Source organism: Leuciscus leuciscus (genome assembly GCF_965113295.1).
Source record: "Leuciscus leuciscus genome assembly, chromosome: 5".
NCBI lineage: Eukaryota > Metazoa > Chordata > Actinopteri > Cypriniformes > Leuciscidae > Leuciscus > Leuciscus leuciscus.
In genome coordinates this window covers 14,037,838-14,061,281 of record NC_138729.1, presented here as the reverse complement: position 1 = coordinate 14,061,281, position 23,444 = coordinate 14,037,838, and the positions used below count along the sequence as shown (strand labels likewise).

Sequence of the window (23,444 nt, the reverse complement as noted above, 5' to 3'; positions counted from 1 at the left end):
CGTCTCCTGGAGGAATACATATATTTTATGTATATTTTATACAGTGCACCATATATGAATCTTTACATTTTTTAAATATTATTTTAAACATTATTTGTAAATATTTACATTACTAGATCATTACTTTCTTTCCTTTTCTATCTACAATAATAAACAAAAATGCACTGCATTGCACTGAGTGTGTGATAGGGCCCAAAATCTCTAGTGTGATTTGTCTCTGTGGTCTCGTCTGAGGAGCAACTCCTCCATCTTGTGGCTCACCCTGAACTCACATGTTATCAGGAGTTATCTTTGTCAGCTCTGACGTCACAGTCACAGTGTTTAGCAGCTTGTCTGAGCCGTGTGAGAAATTGTTGAACAGTTTCACAGTGTTTTTGTGTGAGCGTCTCACTAATGCGTGTTCACTCTGAACAAAGTGAGCATTTAGAGCATCATAATACATACCTGTTGAATATTAATCATATGAAGATATCAGAGGACACTTTCATCCACAAAGTTATAGCAGGCGATCTGTTCCTGCTCCATAAAACCATTAGAGAAACTCTGAAATCAGTCTGAGAGGAGAAACAATCGAGACATTTGATCAGAAATGAACAACAAACGTCCTGAAGAGAGTTACAGGAGAGAGCAGAGCCAAACACTCACAGGATCTCATGACAAGATCAAACTGTTGCTTTAAGATGTTTGTGTGACGTTATGTGTCCGTTTATTTCAGTTGAAAATGATGTCATTGACTTACAGGAAGTTGAGGCCTACTGGAGCTCAAAGTGACAATGATCAAAGTGTGAATTAATCATCCAAAACAGAGCTAGATGGTCACATGCATTAACACTGAATAAATAGACAGTTATTTTAAGTGATTGTAGAGTTTCACTTCACTTTACTACAGAGCAGCTTCACATCAGTGCGTCTGTCATTTTATTACTGAACCAGTTTTGAAGAGTTTGTCTTTTCATATTTGTGGACTGAAACCGTTGAAGATGTTTCTCCCTGTTTTGCTCTGCTTGTGTTTCTGGCGTCTGGATGGTGAGTTTAAATGTGTTTTTTATGACTTCAGTTGCTTCTCTTCTGGTACCATGTAATAAATGTCTGGTTAATTTAGTCAGAGAGGATCAACATTCGCTGTTACAGGCCAGCACTGATAGAGGAGGAAATCATATTATAAGGGTGAGCAAACGCAAACCGTCAGAAAAATCCAGACTCGGCAGTGACAAAGTTATTTATATACGCTGTTTATTCAAGAAAATCCTCCAACATGTAATCCTGGAAACAATTGCTGTACAAGTGCACAACAACATTTACGAGATCCACTACAGACACAGTTCTTTCCAAGACCAAGTCTTTCTCAAAAGCAAGTTTTATCAAGTGTTATTAAAGGATTTTTGGATCAAAATATTCAAAAACCACTAAAACAATGTTATATATTTTGTTGATGATTTGTGTACTTACATTATCCTGAATGTGTCTAAGAATGTTTAAATCCAGAGAAATAAGCAGTTTAAACCAGGACAGGGAACGTGTCCGTGCGTCGCCTAATAATGACATCATACCCACGTTACCCTCGATTTCCAGTTATATTTTGTAGAAACCATGGGAACACCAAAGGCCCTTTAAAGGGATACTCTACCGTTTTTTCATATTAAACTATGTTATTCCCTTAACTAAGACGAGTTGATACCTCTCTCGTCTCAGTGCGTGCACTAAATCCCTCTGTCTTGCGGCGCAGTAATATCTTCACTAGAGGGAGCGGGGGCCGGTGAGAGGATTTTTTACGAGTGAAGATATTACTGCGCCAAGTCGAAGTGCTTACAAGCACTTGCTATGGTATTCCGCCATACAAAATAGTTATCCATTTTACACGCTTAGAAAAGCGCAACGTTTTGTTTTGTGTCACCGTCCTAGGTCGAGTTACACTTCGCGAGTAACTGTATTTAAATAGGGAAAACGTGGAGGTGTTTGGTAGCTTCTCTGCTTGGCCCATATTAAATGAACTGGGCTAACAAAGTTTCGCCGCAAGACAGAGGGATTTAGTGCACGCACTGAGACGAGAGAGGTATGTATCAACTCGTCTTAGTTAAGGGAATAACATAGTTTAATATGAAAAAACGGTAGAGTATCCCTTTAATATATGATGTGTTTTATTAGACAGGTGAGCAACTGTTTGGATATATCCATCGGCAGAAAACTAATCATTGTTACACAGTTAGTCTTTTTGCCTAAATCTCGTTTTCTTGATTTACCGTGAGTACCATTTTTACCATACCTAATGTCGATCTGGCTCACTGCAGTGTGTAACAAGCGGTTCATATAGCGAACGCACAGAGTAGCATTATAACAACTTTCATCACACTCAGATGTATCTAATATGATAAAACAGCACTGCGTTTCCCCACACACACATGACCAGAAGAAGCAGAAGTGTCTGTGGGATAATAAAAGCTCCACTGCTCTCGAGCCGTGTGTGTCGCGCTCGTCTCTCATTAGCAATCGCTCCAGCGGCTCGTTACAGTCCAACGGCTTTCGTAACGTTAATAAATCTTCAATATATCATGAGTTTGCTGTTACAGTCTCTAAACCGTGCAGCCGTTTCTCCGCTCACAGCATTGAAGTTCAGTCTCGTCACTGTGTTCATGTTGCCGTTTCCTCAACAGAGTAATGCTTCAAGTTCTCACCCATCATGCGTTGTCTTTTGTTTGGTCTGGTTTCGGGTTGGGAAAAGATCGTATAGCTAATTCTCAAAAGTTCATTGAACTTCACTGAACTTGAATGCAATCAGCTGCGCAATTTACAAACTTAATGGCTGCGAGTAAATCTGTGTTTTCTGCTTGAAGTATTTTGTTTGCCAGATAAGTTTCATTAGGCTACATTTCTAATCAAGCATACGTTCATAACTGTAAAATAAAATAAAAATTCAGGGATTGACATTAAGGTTTTCAGCTTATATTGACTTCACTTAATCAGTTCTGTAATGTTATAAGTTAAAGGTGTGTAATGATGTCAAGGAGGCAGTTTAACTTTATCAAGCCCTGGTGCCGTCTAACAAAACACATGCATTAAGTTACAGTACAGACAATCTGCAGTCACTGAAACTTTCAGCAGTATTTGTGTATTTATGACAGCATATTTCATTCAATACTTCACTTTGACAGCATTATAAATAAATAGAATGTATAAGTCATTCTTACTCTTAAGGCCTTCAAGAGTTAAGACACATCAAGACGTTGTAAAAGAACTACCGGGGACGGAAGCTGAATGTGTCGTCGTCTCGTTATTTACGTGCAGCCAGTCAGACTGTTTTCTCTTCTCGATTCAACATGCTCAGTCGGCCAAAAAACAAAAACAAAAGAAAAACAGTAAGTCAGTGTTGCCCATTTAGCGATGTTGTCTTTCCCACCCCTTTCATCAAATCTCACCTAGCGACTTCTTGGACAAACCGTATATAGTTTGTGAAACTCGCTAGTATGATGTCATCTAGCGCCATTTAGCAAGCAGTTTTAGCTACTGTCCATTGAAAGCCGTTCGCATCAGAGCAATGAAGTCTGACTGGTGCTGATTGTTCAGAACTCAATGCAAAAACAGGCGAATGACGCTCAACAACGGCCCGATGTTGGTCAACGGCCGACCGTCAGCTTGGTGTGTCCCGAGCCTTTTAGCATTAAAGGGTAGAAGCTGTCCACTTACAATCCAACATATCATAACAGGGTGGATGTTTTTAGCTAATAGAGCCAATAACTAGCTAGGAAAGAATTACATGCTAGCAGAAGATTAACATTTAGAAAAAGAATAAATAAATCAAATTCATAAAAAAATTATAAAATTAGTAATGTGGTGGCAAACAAAATGCTATCAATATGCTATGAATAAGAGACAAACACACATCTTAAAGATAACATTTCTTCCACACTAACAAGCACAAAAACACACAACAATTACTAAAACTTCAAAAAAAAAAAAAAAAAAAATGTTTCAAAATAGAAGTAAAAATAATAATAGTACCTCAATGATACTGAAATAACACTGGTTTGAATCTCACATGATAAATGTTAATAAAAAACGAAAAAAAATGTTAGTTTAAGACCCACTAAAATAACATTTTAACTTCTCATCTTTACGAGACACTTTTGAAAATAAACCCACTGAACAGGATCTATTAATGAAGCTGTTTTGAAGAGTTTGGCTTTTCATATTCGTGGACTGAAACCGATGAAATTTATTTTTTCTCAAATTAGTTTTGCTCTGTTTGTGTTTGTGGCGTCTGGATGGTGAGTTTTATGATTTCAGTTGTTTCTGCTGTTCTGTTCTGATGTGATAAATTACTGATTTAATTAGTCAGAGGATCAACATTCACTGTTATTCTCATATAGAAATAATTAAACTGTGATTTTACTGTCAGATCAAGCTTGAATTCAGCTCTAAACTCAGTTATTAGTGATTTATTAAATATAACAAAATAAATATGAAGCTCTGATACTCAACAGCATTAGAGTGTGACATTAAACATTACAGTAAAAGTATCTTATTTTAGTTATTGTTCCATATATAAATCTATTTCTCTTTTCATTCATCATCATTAGTCTTTGAAATGCTGTAGAATATTATTAATGTCACGTTTAAATTAATAAAAGTATTTTAGTGAAGCTTCATCAAACCAACATATATGTAAGAAATGTATTTCAATTAATCATAAAATGGCCCTGATATGTCACTAGACATTAAGAAATCATGTTCATTTCAAATACTCATATCACTGACAACAGTAGTCCGGCCAGGATATTGTCATTTAAAAGTGAAGTTGCAGCCCTCAACTGATGTTGATGTTGTCATGTTGTGTTTTGGCCTGATGCTCCACCCTCCACCTATCTACCAATCACGAAGTCAGTAGTGTTTCGGCATCCGGGTTGCCAGCTCTGCTCTAGTTACCACAGCTGCAGCTACAAACGTGTCGGATAAAAAATGTCTAACGTTACGAAACCTAAAAGACCTCGTTATGAATCCGAAATACGTCGTGACAAAGTCAGAAAAAAAACTTACTGTGTAGGACTCGTCACTTGCCATTGGAATCTCCTTGTAGCAGCCGACTTTCCTGCTGGATCCTGCAGCCTAACTGGCAACCTCGAGTCAGGGTGGAGGGGGGAGGGGGAGGGGATACACCGCTCTACAGTAATTTGAAAGTGATTGCAGTACCAGTTTTGGCCACAATCTTACAAACGGCTCCTTTAAGTGATTTGAAAAACTCTGTTTTCAGGAGTGTTTGGAGTTACAGTTCAAATATCAGTGAATGAGGGAGATTCAGTCTTTCTAAACTCTAATCTTACTGAAATGAAGGATGATGATGTGATTCAGTGGAAGTTTGGAAATAAATGCACCTTAATAGCTGAAATCAATGTAACGGCCGACAGAATCACTGTATATGATGATGTTCTTGATGGGAGATTCAGAGACAGACTGAAGCTGGACAATCAAACTGGATTTCTGACCATCACAAACACCACAACTGAACATGAAGGAGATTATAAACTACAGATCAACAGTGTGAGAAAGAGTTTCTTTCTCACTGTCGATGGTGAGTTTAAAAACGGTTACACCTGTTTTATAATGACAACATTTAAATGCATTCATACTGTACACCATTTGTTTTTTGTTTGTGTTGTTTTAAGGTATTGTTTATTTCAAATTTAAATTTAAATATTTAATTTAATAAACAATTATAATCTGTTTATCTGTGACAAATCCTGTTTCTGTTTGTTCTGTGTGTGTTTGATGATTCAGTTGAAATATCAGTGAATGAGGGAGAATCAGTCACTCTGAAAGCTCGTCTTACTAAAATGAAGGATGATGATGTGATTCAGTGGAGGTTTGGAGATGAAAACACTTTAATAGCTGAAATCAATGTAACGGCCGACAGAATCACTGTATATGATGATGTTCTTGATGGGAGATTCAGAGACAGACTGAAGCTGGACAATCAAACTGGATCTCTGATCATCACAAACACCACAACTGAACATGCTGGAGATTATCTACGACTGATCAACGGTGTAAGAAGAAAAAGCTTCAGTCTTATTGTCTATAGTGAGTTTATTATTGGTTCCCTTTGTTTGTTAATCACTTTGAAGTATACATATCCTAAATGTAAAAAAAAAGTTTAATAGTTAAATCTAAGACACACCATGAATTTGGATTAATGATTCTGATACTGGCATCTCTGTGTATTTTTTTTTATAAATCTGAAAATCACAAACACTCCCTCAGCTGAGATTATGATTTACTCTGATGTTTCTAATCTTTCTCAGCTCGTCTGCCTGTTCCTGTCATCAGTAACTATTCAAACTGTTCATCATCATCATGTTCATTGGTGTGTTCATCAGTGGTGAATGTGACTCATGTGACTCTCTCCTGGTACAAAGGAATCAGTGTATTGTCCAGCATCAGTGCGTCTGATCTCAGCATCAGTCTCTCTCTACCTCTGGAGGTGGAATATCAGGATAAAAATACCTACAGCTGTGTGCTGAACAATCCCATCAGCAACCAGACCACACATCTGGACATCAACACACTCTGTCACACATGTGCAGGTACGACAGCGCTGATATTAGTGTTCATTTACGGAGTTGAATATGTTAAAGACTTTCAATGGTTTCAGTGATCAGTGATAAAACAACTGTTCAGCATTTTATTATTATTCAGCAAGGAGCAAACCATCCAGATAATAAAATAAGTCCAAGGCATAGGCAAACAGGGAAATCCAGGGAGACAGGCAGAAATTCAAGACCATGAAACAGAAACCAGAAATAGCGCTCTGAGACACAGTGTAACACCAACAAGACTTCGCAAAGAGTGACTGAGTAAACCCGGTTTATATAGACAGGGTTAACAAGGGTAAATGAGAAACAGCTGAAACTAATCCAGGGATAATGAGTCTGGGCAAAGGATTCTGGGAAATGTAGTTCATGGTGGAATGACACTGGTCTGGGGAGGAGCGCCCTCTGGTGGATATCCTGGGCACTCCAGCTGGTGATCGTAACAGTCGGCATACCTCAGATTGTTTATCATATTTATATACATATATATACAACATCAGCACACTTTGCTTCCTTTCAGCCTGAAATGAAACACATACAATTTGGTTTTTACTGTAACCCACAAAAGAATGGAATAAACTAGAAACTTTGAAATGAATTTAAATGTAAAGCATCAAAATACTACTAACTGTGAAGTTCTCTTATCACTAGCTGACACTAATAACTGTTTCTCTCAGTGTCTACAATAGTGCTGATCTCTGCTGCTGCCGCTGGATCTCTGATCATTGTTTCTGCAGTCGTTGTGATCTTCTGCATCTGCAAGAAATGTAGAAAAACTGATCAAGAAGGCAAGTGTTATAAACGCTACTGAATTGACAATAGTAATGTGTTATATCAAATAATAATATACTTTAATATTGTAGTTCCCTTTAACCCGCATGTTGTGTTGCGGTCATTTTGAACAAGAGAGGATTTTATTTTTCCTGAAAATGCTATTTAATGTAATCACATTGGACTAAAACATCTCGGGCTACAACTGTAACCCTTGTTCCCTGAGAAGGGAACGAGACGCTGCGTTGTATGACGATACTTTGGGGAACGCCCTCAGCATGACTGTGTCATGTGTGCAAACTAGTCCAATCCTGATTGTTGCTGCCTCACCTCGTGACATGTGACAGCGTAACGCGGAAAGCTACAAAGGGAAGCCGGCAACACAGTAATGTCAGCTTTTGATAGGCTGGAGCAATAGGTTGGACGCAGCTGCCATAAGCTCCAACACTCTCAGAAAGTGTTTGACAGTGCTGACCTGGCCTAGCTTGATCTTGGTGACTGTAGCCAGGATGGTCTCGATACGATCAGGAGACGATTGTTCCCGCATCGTAGTCGTGTGCCACACTGCCCCCAGAACGTAGCTCTCTGCTGGAGGGATAGTGATCTTTTTTTGGAATAGAGCCTCAACCCCAAGCACCTTATATACAAGAATGACATCTCGATCCCGATCTTTCCTCGACTGGGCCAGAATGAGCCAGTCATCTATAAAATGGAGAACCCCGCCCCACATTAGAGGGTAGTGAGAAAGGGAAGAACTTTGAACAGATTTTGGCACTAAACTGCCTCCATACTGCCAAAGCTCTTCATGCACTTACGTGAAGAAAGGCACACGCTCCGAGCCCGAACACACAAGCAGCGGCTGGGTAACAACAAAGGGTGCTCAAGCCTTTACGAGAAAGGAGAGTCACGACCCGCGTGCTGACGTGGTCATGTTCCCATGCGAGAACATGAACCCCCCACGAACGCCATCTCAGCATGCTTACGTCCAGGCATGTGAGACAGCGATCGTGGCCGTCAGATGAGGACAGAAAACAACCGCATCCAGGAATGCACAGACAGAGAGGCGTCTTTAAAAAGTGCTTGCTCTTTTAGGAAATCTGCTCTTATGTTCCGAAGCACCGTGGGGTGTAACGCCACACTTCTGCATGCACAGCCCTTTCAAGAAGCTAATCACCACTATATGCACCCTCACACCAGCAGGAGACATCTCCTGAGAAATAAACACTTTTTAGCAATTAAAATAGCTGATTCTGCACAGGAATCCAGTTCAGTTGAAGGACAACTGGAATGAGCGATCGCTGTTCATAACCACTCGGCTCCGAAGCAAAATATGAATGAAAGTGATTAGTGCCAGTCCTATTTATACCCGTATGTCCGGGTAGATGTGATGCAATGCAAATCTCACTGGCTAATGTCCACTGGCCTGTTCTGTTATCACTTGGAGGCGATTGGGCTCCCAGACAAGACCCCATGACATTAGTCCATCCTAACATTGAACGTGACTGACTGAATGGGAACTTACCGACTTTGCTCACACAGGCTATAACAACTTCCCCCCAAAAATCTGATAATTTACACTAATGTAGTTCCTGGTCAAAAATGACCGACCTCCAGAAATGTTCTTATAATTTTCTCTTTCTGCTATATTATTACCAAACATATAGGATTTCTTTCAATTTGCACAGGTTTTGTATTTCTTTTTGGAACAGGTTAATCGTAGGCCTCATTGATCTGTTGAGTGAACAATGCCAACATTATCCATAAATAATGCTTTTTTCACTCAAATACTGAGGTTCATAAGCTCAGATCAATGGCCTACGGCCTTTCAGTTAAAAAAATAAATATTAAACCTGTGGTAACTGAAACAAAACAAGTTGACAAGAAGATTGCATCCAATATTTGCTGGTAATACAGCATAATAAAAGATTGACAAGCAATTTTTAAATTTTTGACTAGGAACGTCAAATTAGGTAAAGGATTTTCTAAACAGGACAATATATCAAGTCATCTTTATTTGTATAGCGCTTTATACAAAACATATATGATTTAAAGATACAGATATAGTTAATAACATTCAGTTTTGTTGTATTAATCAACCTATTTATTATATTGCATCGTATCGTTGAAACAGTTGAGACTTATGAAGAAGAAATCACTTACGCCGAGCCAAAGTTCTACAAAAGAAAAGCACATAAATCGGTAAGATAATTTATTACTAATTCATGTCTGTGTATCATTTCAGCAGTGAGTGTGTGAAAGATCTTTATACAAACAAAAACACAAAACACCACCATATTAAATATGTATAAAGATCAGCATTCAATGCGAGAAACATATGCCATAACACTCACAACACTCATTCTACCATGTATCTAAAGAGTAACAGATCAACAGTTATGAAGTGCCTTTTTTATTATTTTGTACTTATAATAATATCAAGATTTTTACATCAAAAAACATCTTAATTTAGAAGTATTAGGTTATAGAGTGGTTATAGGTAATAGAAGTAATAGGCCGTGGTTTCGTTTAGACTCGGAAGTGTGGGATTGTTTTTAAAACTTCCGATGTTGAGAGATGTCAGCTGGTGAAATTCAGCCAGACAGGTTAAAAACGCATGCATACTCAGTACATGTCAAACGATCGGTAATAACAGTAATAGTGACCACGTAATAAAAACAGTTACTCACAGTGTGGTGCGATATTACTGTCGGATCCAAAAGACTCAGTGCAGCATCATCTTTTACATTTACATTTACGCATTTGGCAGACGCTTTTATCCAAAGCGACTAACATTGCATTATCCTATACATTTATACATAGGTATGTGCAATCCCCTGGGATCGAACCCACTACCTTGCGTTGATAACGCAATGCTCTCACCACTGAGCTACAGGAAAGCTGTAAAAGAAATCTTTTAATTTCAATCTTACAGAAAATCCTGCGTTGAATTGTGCCTTGTTTGTAAATGAATCAGCTGTGAAATTAAGTGAAAAAAAAAGCACCAAGTTCTTACTGACACGGTCTGGAACTTCATTAAAAATAAAGTTAATCCACTCCTTGTTGGTATCAGAAGGAAGGTAATGCAAAGGCTGTGTTGTTTCACAATTTGGCACTGCACTGCATCTTTCTCTCTTCAGAGCCATCTTTACCGTTAGGTTTCTGCATTTCTGCATAGGTGTCGTTATTTACCTACTACATGGCATGCACGAATCAGTGGGCGGGGCTTATTGCTAAATGAGCAAGAAGCAGGCGTTGATCTTCTTCTCCAGAGGCGGTGTTTAGCTACCCTTCTAGGTAATAACGTAGCATATTCCACAATCAGTCGTTCAGATGGATTTGCTTCAAGCTGTTTTCAGACTAACAAGAACGTTTTGAGTTCTGAAACTTACAGGATGTTTTTATAGTATAATGACATCTTATATATTAAAAGATCAAGGGAATTTAGATTACTCATTTCATGACCCCTTTAATATGTTCAGTGTTTGAAATGAGCCACTGATGAAGTATTTCCTGTGTCAGTTGATGACATCACAGTCCAACACATTTCTGTCTATCTGTCATTTGAATTGGATTTTTTAAGCAACTATTATTTTACAAGCATTAAAAAAACAAACGGAAGGAAACGTTTTGTGACACACTTGAGGCTGGTTTTATATCAGCATATTGTAAAATGACTTCAAGGACATTTATTATTATATATTGTGTTTTTGACAGGATGATAAAGAGGAGGATCATGTGGTGTATGCACCGATCGCCAAGAGAAGATGATCAAACTTCAAGAACCAGACCAGCGGTGTGATCGCTTTCACAGGAACCGCTGTAGTTCCTCTCAGCTCTTTAGTTTTGAGATTGTTGAAGTGTGATATTCAGTGAACTAATGAAACTCTCTCTTAAAGAATGTGCTTCTAATACAAGGACTTTTAACAAATGATCCAAATCTTGTGGCCCACTGGAGCTTTTACATGTTTGTTTTTAAAGCGCCGCTATTTTTGCTCTGCGTGAGTATACTGTATGTGTGCAAATAAAGTTGGACATGCTTATAAATCCTAATTTATATAAGAAACTGGCCATTAATAGTTACATTTTGCCACAAAATATATATATAAAAAAAAATCAAGCAGTTAATATTCGATATACAAAAGTTAAAGCTATTCTTGACGTCACACCCCTAAAGATCATATCATGTCTTTGTCTGTCAATGTTTTAACAATCATTTTAATAAAGCAAATGCATGATTTACTGTTGTAATATTCATGGTATTTATAGTATGTAAATGACTGATGGTTGTTAATATTTTCTTTAGTTTCATTTTGGGCGGTAAGTAACTAACAACACTGCTAACAAATGAACGTTTCTACATTACAATTAAGTGTAAGAAATATGCTCATATTCAGAAAAAAATTGTATGAAAATTCAATTCTATAAAAATTCAATAAAAAAATTCATTTTCAACAAATTGAATACTTTTATTTTTCTCATTTGCAGTTTAACAGACCATGACAAATTTCATCAAATAAAACAACATCCCACTAATAACTAGAGCGCCATCTAGTGTCCAAAATAAGACTCTTCAAAAATAATAGCATTAACTGTAAGTATTACAGTTTAGCTTTAACTATGAATTCTCTCACTGGCCACTTTATTATGTAAACCTTGCTAATAGCAGGTTTGACCCCCTTTTTGCTTTCAGAACTGCCTTAATTCTTCATGGCATAGATTCAACAATGTGCTGGAAACATTCCTCCAAGATTTTGGTCTGTATTGACATCATGGCATCACGCAGTTGCTGCAGATAAAAATAATAATAATCAAATCCAGCCCTAAACGCCAGATCTTGTCAAAAGATATTAGTTTTGTCTGGTGTGCAAAACACATATGAACTGCTGTGGACAGTGACACATGTGGACACATGTGAGAATGTTATTTGTTGATTACAGCTCGGCATTCAACACAGTCAAACCACAGAGGCTCTGAAAAGCTCCTCACCCTCGAACTGACACTTTTCCTCTGTAACTGGGTGCTGATCTTGCTGACGCACAGACCTCAGTGAGTCAGAGTAGGAGACCGGACATCAGGCATTCAAACTGTGAGCACAGGGATCCCTCAAGGCTCGGTCCTGAGCCCGCTGCTGTTTACCATCTTCACCTACGACTGTGTGGTCTCTCAGACCAATACCAGGATTATAATGTTTGCGGATGACACTACAGTCATCAGACTGATCACTGGTGGAGAGGAAAGAAGAGAGTGGCAGGACTGATGGCCTGGTGTTAGGAAAATAATATCATCCTAAATGCACATAAGACCAAGGAGATGATTATCAAACCTACATCAGCAAGGATCTCACCTGGTCTCACAACAGTCAGCAGCTCCTGAGGAAATCCCAATAAGAAGGCTGAGGAAATTCGGCATGGCAACCGAAATTCTCAGCAACTTGTACAGATGTTCTGTTGAAAGTGTGATTAACAGTTCGATCACAGTGTGGTTTGGAAGCTGCACTGTTCAGGATAGGAAAGCTCTCCAGAGTTTGCAGAATAGCCTTCCCATCACTTCAGGATATTTACAGCTCCAGGGTCATCAGGACGGCCCACAACATCATCAGGGACATTAAACATCCACAACACAACCTCTTCACACTGCAGTTGCCTGGGAGACGGTAAAGAAGTGTGAAATCAAGGACAAAAAGACTCAGTTTTCATCCATAAGCCATCAGACTCCTGAAGCATACATTATGCAGTAAATACTTCCCTCCCCATTACCCCATTGAATGTTACCCTGATTCTTGCACAATGCATATTTGCACTTTTTTTATTATTGTATTTTGTTTATTTTGTGTAAGGGAGACTTTTCAAAAAAGTAAGAGTTTCATTGTGTGGGCATTATTATTATTATTATTATTGTGTAGGAGTTATTACTGTGCATGACAATAGATATATCTTGAATCTTGAATCTTGGTGGGTCACTTCATGACTAAACCAGGACCCCTGTTGTCGTCCTGATAATTAAATATATCCGGATAATATGCTTTGAACTGTATGTCCATATGTGGAGATTTTTTTAAGTTTATCTATGTCTTAACCAATCAGAATCATTCAACCTGAAGTAATGACGTAGTTTAGTGGCCTGTGTTAGAGTATAATTGCTGTTGTATTGAGTGTGTACGCAGGACGGTGTTGAAGCTGACTTCTGCTGATGAAACTGTAAACTATCTTCAGCAAAAAAAAATTCTTCAGTTTATTGCATCTCTGACTCCTGGTCTTCATTCATCATATCTGGTCCTCTGGTCTTAACTGTAAATTCCCCTACAGTTAATGGTGGAGAGTGTGCGGGCAATCATTCTCCGATGACATCCCTGACTAATCAACAAACAAGGAAGGAAGATTTGATGCTGAAGCTGGATCATCAAACTAGATCTCTGACCATCACAAACACCAGGGGTCTCATTTATAAAACTATGCGTAGGAACCTTATTAAAAGTGTACGTGCGCCCGAAAACCAAAAATGGCGTTCGCAAAAAAATATTCAGACTTATAAAACCGTTCGTATGCCAGAACCTACGCAGAATTCACTTTATAAATCAACGGAAGATTGTGCGCACATGCGTCTCCACCCTGAAATAGCCATATATTGAGCTTACAACGCCTATTTTTACTATGCAGATCCTCATCTGCATATCATTTGCATATGATTATTCATCCACGTGATAACGTTTAAAGGTACAAGACACATTACATTAATAAAAATCAAGTAGTTGCCTATCCTTGCCTTGTTTTTGAATACATAAATCAAATAGTGTAAAATACATTTCAGAGAAAGTTTTTCTCAATATTTTCCACTGGCCGAATTGTATTTTTAATTGATTTATATTTTTAATGGAAACAGATAGGCCTTGGGCATTATTTGCACGAAACTATTTTCTCAGACAATCTGGTATTATCATGATAAGCAATTATCTCTGTGGTTAAAACATTAAAACACGTACAGCACGCCACAGGAAAAGTGTTCAAAAACATCGCATCCACAACAATATTTCTATTGATTGAATATAAAAATTTGTGTAACTTCTCAGTAATGATTTCATGTTTAAGTGTTTAACTAATTTGAATGGTATTTTTAATCTAAATGTTTATATCAGAAGTAAAACATAGTTTAAATCATTATTTTATTTATTTAAACTGTTATTTGCGTCAGTTTCACTAAACGACCCAACGCGCTCGCTGGCGCAGAGATTTAAGAAGGGATGGATATTTGCTTCAAGTGATAGGCTTGGTGAGTGAAATTATATTTGTATTATCTTTCTGTATATGTTTAATTTTCTTTAGATTTTCTGTCTAAAAGTGACCAAAAAGACATTTAACTCCAGCTTACCCATCGGTGTCACCAAACTGCTCCATCTCCAAAACGTTCGTACGCATGGGTCAGAGTTTGCATGCAGGTATGCAAATTTTCCTGTCATGTTTGTTTTTATAAATCACAACTTATGCGTCGGAAGTGGCGTACGGCTCTTTCAGGGCCTGTTTTGTACATACACAACGGTTATAAATGAGGCCGCAGAACTGAACACACTGGAGTTAATAAACTACAGACCAATACTTTTATCAGGCCTTCTTTTTGTCTCACTCTCTGGTGAGTTAAATATCAGTTTCACCTTTTTTATTTATTATAGCTTTGATAATCTAAAGAAGTAGCTTAATTATCAAATGGATTTTTTATTCTTAAAATGACTTAGCCTACCTTTTACATTTAGAGCTTTTACACTAAAACCACAGGGTTAAAACAACCCAATTTGGCTTGTTTTTATCCCAGTAAATATTAGGACAGAACACATGTTGGGCTAACTTCATACATGAATTAGTGTTTACAGATTAACTTAAATCCTCTAAACTTTTGCAAAATACTCCACACAACCACTGGTTTGCATGATAACTTGTTAACGCCATTTGCATGATATTATGTTACGCAGGAACCGCTAACTTCTGATGCTGTGACTGACTCCATAACCTGCCCATAAACTAACACTGAACAGCTCTGAGGACATATTTTATCATTAATATTTAATATCTTTCAGAATAAAATCATTTATTTTATGCAAGGATGCAAAAGACTGATGCGACACTTGTTTAGGTTGCATCTCTGTATTCTTTGCATAAAATTAAATGATTTACAGAAAAGTAACGATTTTATATTTAAAAATAAAATGCACATAAACCTGTATTTTACCGTTTAAATGCACCAATTCAATGTCACTGAGAACTGCTCTCTCCTGAAGAGGATGCAAAAAGCCCTCGATAAATAACTCAACCACTGGGTTGTGACAATTGACCCAGGAGCTGGGGTAACACAAAAAAACACTCAAAAATATAACCCCCCCAAAAATGACCCAAAAAGACTCAACCCAGCATAGGCTTGAAAAAAATAACCCAGGATTTTTTTTTTTTTTTTTACTTTCTATTTCAGATTGTTTTAAAAGCTCTACTTTTGATAAACTCGGTTGCTCTCGATGTTTCTTCCTCGTCGGCTTGAATATCTTCATTCATCCTCATTTATCTCTATTCTCATGTTTTCCAGCTCGTCTGCCTGTCATCAGGAAAATACAGAACACCATACAGATTGTGAAGTTGGACAAGAAATGCTGTGATAGACAATGTTACATTAGAGTAAATATAATTATGTATGTTGAATAATATTTAGAAAAGAGACTAAAGCCAGTTGAACTAGAGGAGCAAATAAGAAAGAAACCCCCACCAGTATCTTGCAGAAAACAAGCAGCGTCTGTAAACAGCAAAACATGATCTGCGTATTGAACCAAACATGGAATGATGATTTTGAGAGTGACCTTGGTACCAGATAGTCTCAGTGAGCTCGTATTATGATTTACACATGCAAAGATGATTTAAGCATTTTCAGACCTTTAGAAAACACTTGAAAACGTTAGTATGGATGGAGATACATTATCAAGCCTGTTTATTTCTGCTTGGTTTACACTGGTTTGGACTTAAACTTTGTTCACTGCTTGTGTGTTTTGCCTTGCTTCAGAGAAGCTGTTTGCTGATCGCCTGAACTTTGCCTTTTCCTGGTTTTGAGTTTTCATTCAGGGCCAGAATTCATTTGAAAATGTAAGATCAGCAAAAGCTTGTTGATGTTCGTGATGTAAAAGAGGATGGACGTGCGAGTGTAAACTGTGTGAGAGGTTACACAACCAGATAAATATCTCAGTTCAGTCTTTCAGAGCAATCTGAGTGTTTCAGACATTAAGAGTTACTATCGTGGGCTTTTCAGTGAACCGATGAAGAAAATGTTTCTCAAATTAGTTTTGCTCTGTTTGTGTTTGTGGCGTCTGGATGGTGAGTTTTAAATGTGTTTTTCTGGTTTCAGTTGTTTCTGTTCTGATGTGATAAATTACTGGTTAAATTAGTCAGAAATTATTAACATTCACTGTTTTCACTGTTATTCTCATATAGGAACAAATAATGTGTGATTTTGCTGAGAGAAAACACTCTTATTTGAGATTAAAGTTTAATGCAGTTATTGATTATATAAAACTGTTTAACTGTTTCTCATTTTCATTCCTCATCTTTTGTCTTTGAACTTCTGCAGAACATTAATCACTTCACATTTACATGATCAAAAGTATTTTAGTGAAGCTTCATCAAACCAACATCAAGTAATTTTAAAGCTTTAATCAATGAAAAACTCTGTTCTTCAGGAGTGATTGGTGAGATAGTGATTGTGAAGGAGGGAGATTCAGTCTCTCTAAACTCTCCACTTACTGAAATGAAGGATGATGATGTGATTCAGTGGTGGTTTGGAGATGAAAACACTTTAATAGCTGAAATCAATAAACGGGTCGACAGAATCACTGTATATGATGATGTTCTTGATGGGAGATTCAGAGACAGACTGAAGCTGGACAATCGAACTGGATCTCTGACCATCACAAACACCAGAACTGAACATACTGCAGTTTATTATCTACAGATCAACAGTGAGATCAAGAGGTTCAGGCTCGGTGTCCAGAGTGAGTAAACCTTTTGAGTGATACAGTCCCACATTATGGGATTTGGAATGTTCAGTGATTTTTTTTTCCTTTTTTTTTTTTTTTTTTCATTTTACAGATTATTTGAGGTAGGTGATAGGTGATATATATCACCTACCTCAAATAATCTGTAAAATGTAAAAAAAAAAAAAAAGAGGGATCCTGGAAAAAATCTTTTTGCAAATAAGCTTTTTACAGGACATCCACATAGCCATATGTTCATTACATTTATTCATAATATGCATGCATTCCTTTGCATTTGAGTATGAATCAAGTAAATAAACCTATTTGTCAATTCTAAACAGCTTTTTTTTTTGTTTTTTGTTTTTTTTGTTTATAATCTCTCTTTTTTTTATTGTTGTTTGCATTCACTCATGTATCTAATCATCAGACCAAGTCAGCAAAACTGCAAGCACATCACTCGCTTTACACTCAGTTTGAAATTGAAAAACAAACTTTTTGCAAAACATGTATATATATTTACATATTAATTTATGAATGTATGTGTGTGTGTGTGTGTGTGTGTGTGTGTGTGTGTGTGTGTGTGTGTGTGTGTGTGTGTGTGTGTGTGTGTGTGTGTGTGTGTGTGTGTGTGTGTGTGTGTTTGTGTGTGTGTGTGTTTGTCTATATACATATATACACACTCAGGGCCGGCGCTAGCCATTTGGGTGCCCTAAGCACAAATGCTTGGTGGTGCCCCACCAAGGGAATAACAACCATTCAGAATTTCTTAGTTAGGTTCTCTTTACTTCCAAAATAACTGCTGCAAATAAATAATTTTACATTAACAATGGCACCAAACATGAAAAGAAATAAATAATATAAAGGTTAAAATTATAAATACCAAATACCACCACAATTACTAAAAACACAGATTTGGAACTGAACAATGTAAACACAGAAAGTTAAAAGTGCAAAGGTCAGGCACAATATAATAATTCTGTACATAATTTGACAACTCTGTGAATATGAAAATATACAAACACTGAGATTGTGGGGGGGTTTTTTCTTCTAATTGCAGTTTCAAAGTAAAAAAAAAAAAAAAAAAAGATTTTAGCCATGCAGGGCTAAAGCCCCGGATCTTTTGCACTACTATAGCGACGCCCCTGGACATGCATACGCATAGGCGTAATTTGCGGGTAGGACATGTCCCCACCACTTATGAAACATCTCGCGGCACGAATGTACCAATACAAACAAACAAAACATCTCCAGTTAACCAGCAGAGCATTCATTTCATTCGTTTTTTAAATAAGAGTCGATCTAGCGCTGAAATGTGTTGTTTTTTTAAATCAACTGATCAAAGTGCTCGTTGCCGAGCGATCAGTGGCGCGGATACTATGTTTGTTTCTGGCTCGCGCACAGCCTTCACTCAGACGCGCGTTTCAATCCGTTGTGGAGAGACTCTCTATTCGCTCCGGTACAATTAGAAAACAAAAAGCACAAAAAGTGTCCCTGCCTGATATACAACCGCTAAAAAACATAATCGGTTTTGATGAAAAAAAAAAAAAAAAAAACTATATGAGTGCGGATTAGAACTCAGAACCTCTGACACGCTTGGCAAAAATTCAACCACTGGACCACTTAAATACACACATAATTTTCGTCGGATCAACATATAATAGGCCTCATTGAACGACCACTTAAACCCAATATTAACATGCTTTAGACATATTTTATTTGTTATTTATACTAGTACCCTATTGTGATGATTTTTCACGACCCAGATTTTTTGGTGCCCCCCCAAGCACTTGGTGCCCTACGCGCAGTGCGTGATGTGCGTGTGCGGAGCGCCGGCCCTGTACACACTTACACACACAGCGCTTTAGAAACTTTTTGACTTGGCTTGTATGCATATTCAGTGTGTGTGTGTGTGTATACTATATATATATATATATATATATATATATATATATATATATATATATATATTACTACGCAAAGTTACTAGAGTTACTACGCAAAAACACAATTTTTGGAAGAGTTTGATTTTGCAAGAGCTGTCTGATGCTTTGCATGTTGGGTGCGTGTTTTGTGGTTTTGTGTGTAAAGTTTCCAAAAAACTTGAGCCATGGTTTCAGAAATTGTGTGTAAGCAATATGAAAAACTGTCAGTCGTTTAAAATTTGTATTATAATAAATGGTCAAATATTAATTTAGCTATTTCTTACCTCTTTTTCAAGTGAAGCATTGCATTGGAATATTTATTGTGAAAGGTGCTGTAAAAGTATTTTGAATTACTTGATTGTTTTTGGCATCTGGTTGGTAAGTTTTAAATGTGTTTTAATAATTAGTTATGACTTTAGTTGTTTCTGCATCAGATTCACTGTTTGTTTCTCTAAATGTTGGTTCTATAAAACAATGAAGCTCAAACAGCATTAGTTTCAGTGTGACGTGATTCTCGTCTGAAGTGTCTTCTGTGTTTGATGTTGTGTGGGTCAGACCAACTTCAGTAAATGAGTTTTATTCAAAATAATCTCAAAGATATAATTATTAATCGGTTTTGTAGTTTGGAAATGTATTTCAAATGTAAATTTCAAAGTGTTTATATTAGTAATCCATCATAAAGTTATTTAAAAGTCTATCATTTAAACAGAAGAATCTTGTTGTGTTTGTACTTCAGGAGAGCTTCTTGATGGAGAAAGGGCAGTGTCCGTGAAGGAGGGAGATTCAGTCTCTCTAAACTATGATCTTACTGAAATAAAGAATGTTTTTGTGATTCAGTGGATGTTTAAAAACACTTTAATAGCACAAATCATTAAATTGTTCGACAGAATCACTGTATATGATGATGTTCTTGATGAGAGATTCAGAGACAGACTGAAGCTGGACAATCAAACTGGATCTCTGACCATCACAAACACCACAACTGAACATGAAGGAGATTATACACGACTGATCAACTCTATGAGGACTGATTTCTATCTCCATGTCTTTGGTGATTAAAAAAAAAATAAAAAAAATGTACACCTGTTTTTCATACACCATTTTGATTATTTTTGTTGTTTTAGAATATTTTAAATTTAAGCTATTTAATGTAATAAACCATTTGTGACAAACGCTGTTTCTGTTTTTTGTTTCTGTGTGTTTGACGATACAGTTGAAATGTCAGTGATGGAGGGAGATTCAGTCACTCTAAACTCTGATCTTACTGAAATGAAGGATGATGATGTGATTCAGTGGAGGTTTGGATGGACTGTAATAGCTGAAATCAATAAACGGTCCGACAGAATCACTGTATATGATGATGTTCTTGATGGGAGATTCAGAGACAGACTGAAGCTGGACAATCAAACTGGATCTCTGACCATCACAAACACCACAACTGAACATACTGGAGATTATAAACTACTGAAGTTTTCAGGAAGATTCTCATCAAAATCATTCAGAGTTTCTGTCTATGGTGAGTAGAGATAATATATCCTGTCCTTCAAATATTCTTCAAATATTGAATTGTTGAATCATTTTATAGTTTGAGATGACAGACCATATAAAACTCACTTAACACACTGAACCGAATATAAGATGGCTTATTAGATTTGATCATGTTTCTGTTTATTTTCCAGCTCGTCTGCCTGTTCCTGTCATCAGCAGAGACTGTTCATCATCTTCATCATCATGTTCATTGGTGTGTTCATCAGTGGTGAATGTGAGTCATGTGACTCTCTCCTGGTACGCAGGAATCAGTGTATTGTCCAGCATCAGTGCGTCTGATCTCAGCATCAGTCTCTCTCTACCTCTGGAGGTGGAATATCAGGATAAAAACACCTACAGCTGTGTGCTGAACAATCCCATCAGCAACCAGACCACACATCTGGACATCAACACACTCTGTCACACATGTGCAGGTACGACAGCACTGATAATAGCGTTTATTTATGGAATATTTTATTCTGATTGGTCAATCACTGCATTCACATATTTTCTGATAAACGTCGTCGTTCATAGCAACACTGTATTTCAGACCACACATTCGGTTTAGGTGCAACTTTCTCTCGTATCACACCACAGACTTGCACTCTCTTGATTCATATGTGCCGATATAGACCTTATTCACATCAGTGCCATCATTGATTTTTAATGGGAATGAAAGTGAGGCTGAGGGATAGACATAATCTTGACATCTCTTCAGTGGGTTGTACTGTTATTTAATGTGTTTGGATTGTTCTGCTAATGAAATACTGCAAAAATATCTTTCCAAGAAGTTTCAGTACACAAACTCCAGACATATACAGCTTTTTACAGCAGATGCCATTGAAAACACAGTAAGTCTATTGCTTCCATACCTGTCATGGCGCTGCTCTAAGGTCTATAGTGGGTGTGGTTTAGTTATTTGGAGAATCTTTAAGCAGTGAAGTGGCCTCTAGATGGGGTCTGGTCATGTGCGATGAAGCACACGGGTGTCACGGTTGGGATGATTGCAAAAAGGTGCGAGGACTCAAGTGCAGAGATATGATCGTTTATTTATAAACAGGAAAACAAATACAAAACAAAACCCACGAGGGGGAAAAACATAACGTGAAAATACAAAACCAAAAACAGAACCAGAACTTACTAGGGATTTACAGGGAACAGGAAACATCAGACAACGTACCGACACAGACTGCAAACAAGAGGGGACTTATAAAGGGAAACTAATCAGGAGGGAACAGGTGGAAGAACTCAAACAATAATCAGATAACAAGTGGGAGGGATCAGACAATGACATGAGCACATGGCCCAAAATAACAAAACACCCATGTGCAGCACAAGACAGGACAGGCATGTGACATTACCCCCTCCCTACGGAGCGGCTACCAGACGCTCCATAAGACCAGACCGGGACGGGAGGGACAGACCAGGGCGGGACGGGAGGGACAGACCAGGGCGGAGACCTTCCCTCGGGCGGAGACCTTCCCTCGGGCGGAGACCTTCCCTCGGGCGGAGACCTTCCCTCGGGCGGAGACCTTCCCTCGGGCGGAGACCTTCCCTCGGGCGGAGACCTTCCCTCGGGCGGAGACCTTCCCACGGGCGGAGACCTTCCCACGGGCGGAGACCTTCCCACGGGCGGAGACCTTCCCTCGGGCGGCCAGGGCGGAGACGACCCCTCGGGCGGCCAGGGCGGAGACGACCCCTCGGGCGGCCAGGGCGGAGGAACAGACACCGGCTCAGGAACTGACACCGGTTCAGGAACTGGAACAGACACCACCGGCTCTGGAACAGACACCACCGGCTCAGGCTCAGGAACAGACACCACCGGCTCAGGCTCAGGAACAGACACCACCGGCTCAGGCTCAGGAACAGACACAGGCTCGACGGCGGCCATCTTGTCAGGGGAAACAGGCTCGGCAGGCGTGACGTGAACAAGCTCGGCGGCGGCCATCTTGTCCGAAGACACAGGCTCGGCAAGCGTGACGTGAACAGGCTCGCCGGCGGCCATCTTGTCCGAAGACCCAGGCTCGGCAGGCGTGACGTGAATACTCTCGGCGGCGGCCATCTTGTCCGAAGACACAGGCTCGGCAGGCGTGACGTGAACAGGCTCGGCGGGGGCCATCTTGTCCGAAGACACAGGCTCAGGAACAGTCTCTGGATCGGCAGACGTCCTGTGCTTCCTCCACGCCTGCAGTACCGCCACTGCATAAAGGAAGACCACTCTCTTGGCCGTGGCAGCACTGATGGTGGGCGACTCCGAGACGATCTCAGGGATGACAGCGGGCTGCTCGAAGGGGACGGCCTCCGGGACGACAGTGGGCTGCTCGGAGGGGACGGCCTCCGGGGCGACAGCGGGCTGCTCGGAGGGGACGGCCTCCGGGACGACAGCGGGCTGCTCGGAGGGGGCGGCCTCCGGGACGACAGCAGGCTGCTCGGAGGGGGCGGCCTCCGGGTCATTGGGGAGGCAGGAAGTCTTCCTCCTCCTCCTCCGGACTCGGGACCACCGGACTCGGGACCAAATGGGCTGAGGTAAATGGGAGGTGGGCCAAGGGGCGGAAGACCACCCTCCTATCCGCGATGGTAAACATACCCCACAAACTGCCAGAATGACAATATCCCCAGCATTCCCATCTCCCAGGCAGGCACCGG

General features: G+C 39.0%; 1 protein-coding gene across 1 annotated transcript; it reads left to right on the top strand.

Moving 5' to 3' along the window:
• The first annotated feature begins 391 nt into the window (after positions 1-391).
• On the top strand, positions 392-11,759 carry LOC309499929 (uncharacterized protein). Its single transcript, XM_082171477.1, has 7 exons — positions 392-1,026; positions 5,246-5,563; positions 5,770-6,072; positions 6,294-6,575; positions 7,259-7,369; positions 9,484-9,551; positions 11,067-11,759. The coding sequence occupies exons 1-7, from the start codon at positions 981-983 to the stop codon at positions 11,118-11,120; spliced, it is 1,182 nt and encodes a 393-aa protein (XP_082027603.1). The 5' UTR covers positions 392-980; the 3' UTR covers positions 11,121-11,759.
• The last annotated feature ends 11,685 nt before the right edge of the window (positions 11,760-23,444 follow it).

Bases quoted from the DNA above. Each gene is read 5' to 3' on its own strand.
- LOC309499929 (XM_082171477.1), top strand. From the start codon at position 981: ATGTTTCTCCCTGTTTTGCTCTGCTTGTGTTTCTGGCGTCTGGATG. The intron at 5,564-5,769 runs GTGAGTTTAAAA...TTGATGATTCAG, and splicing joins TTTCTTTCTCACTGTCGATG to TTGAAATATCAGTGAATGAG. The intron at 7,370-9,483 runs GCAAGTGTTATA...TCGTTGAAACAG, and splicing joins TAGAAAAACTGATCAAGAAG to TTGAGACTTATGAAGAAGAA.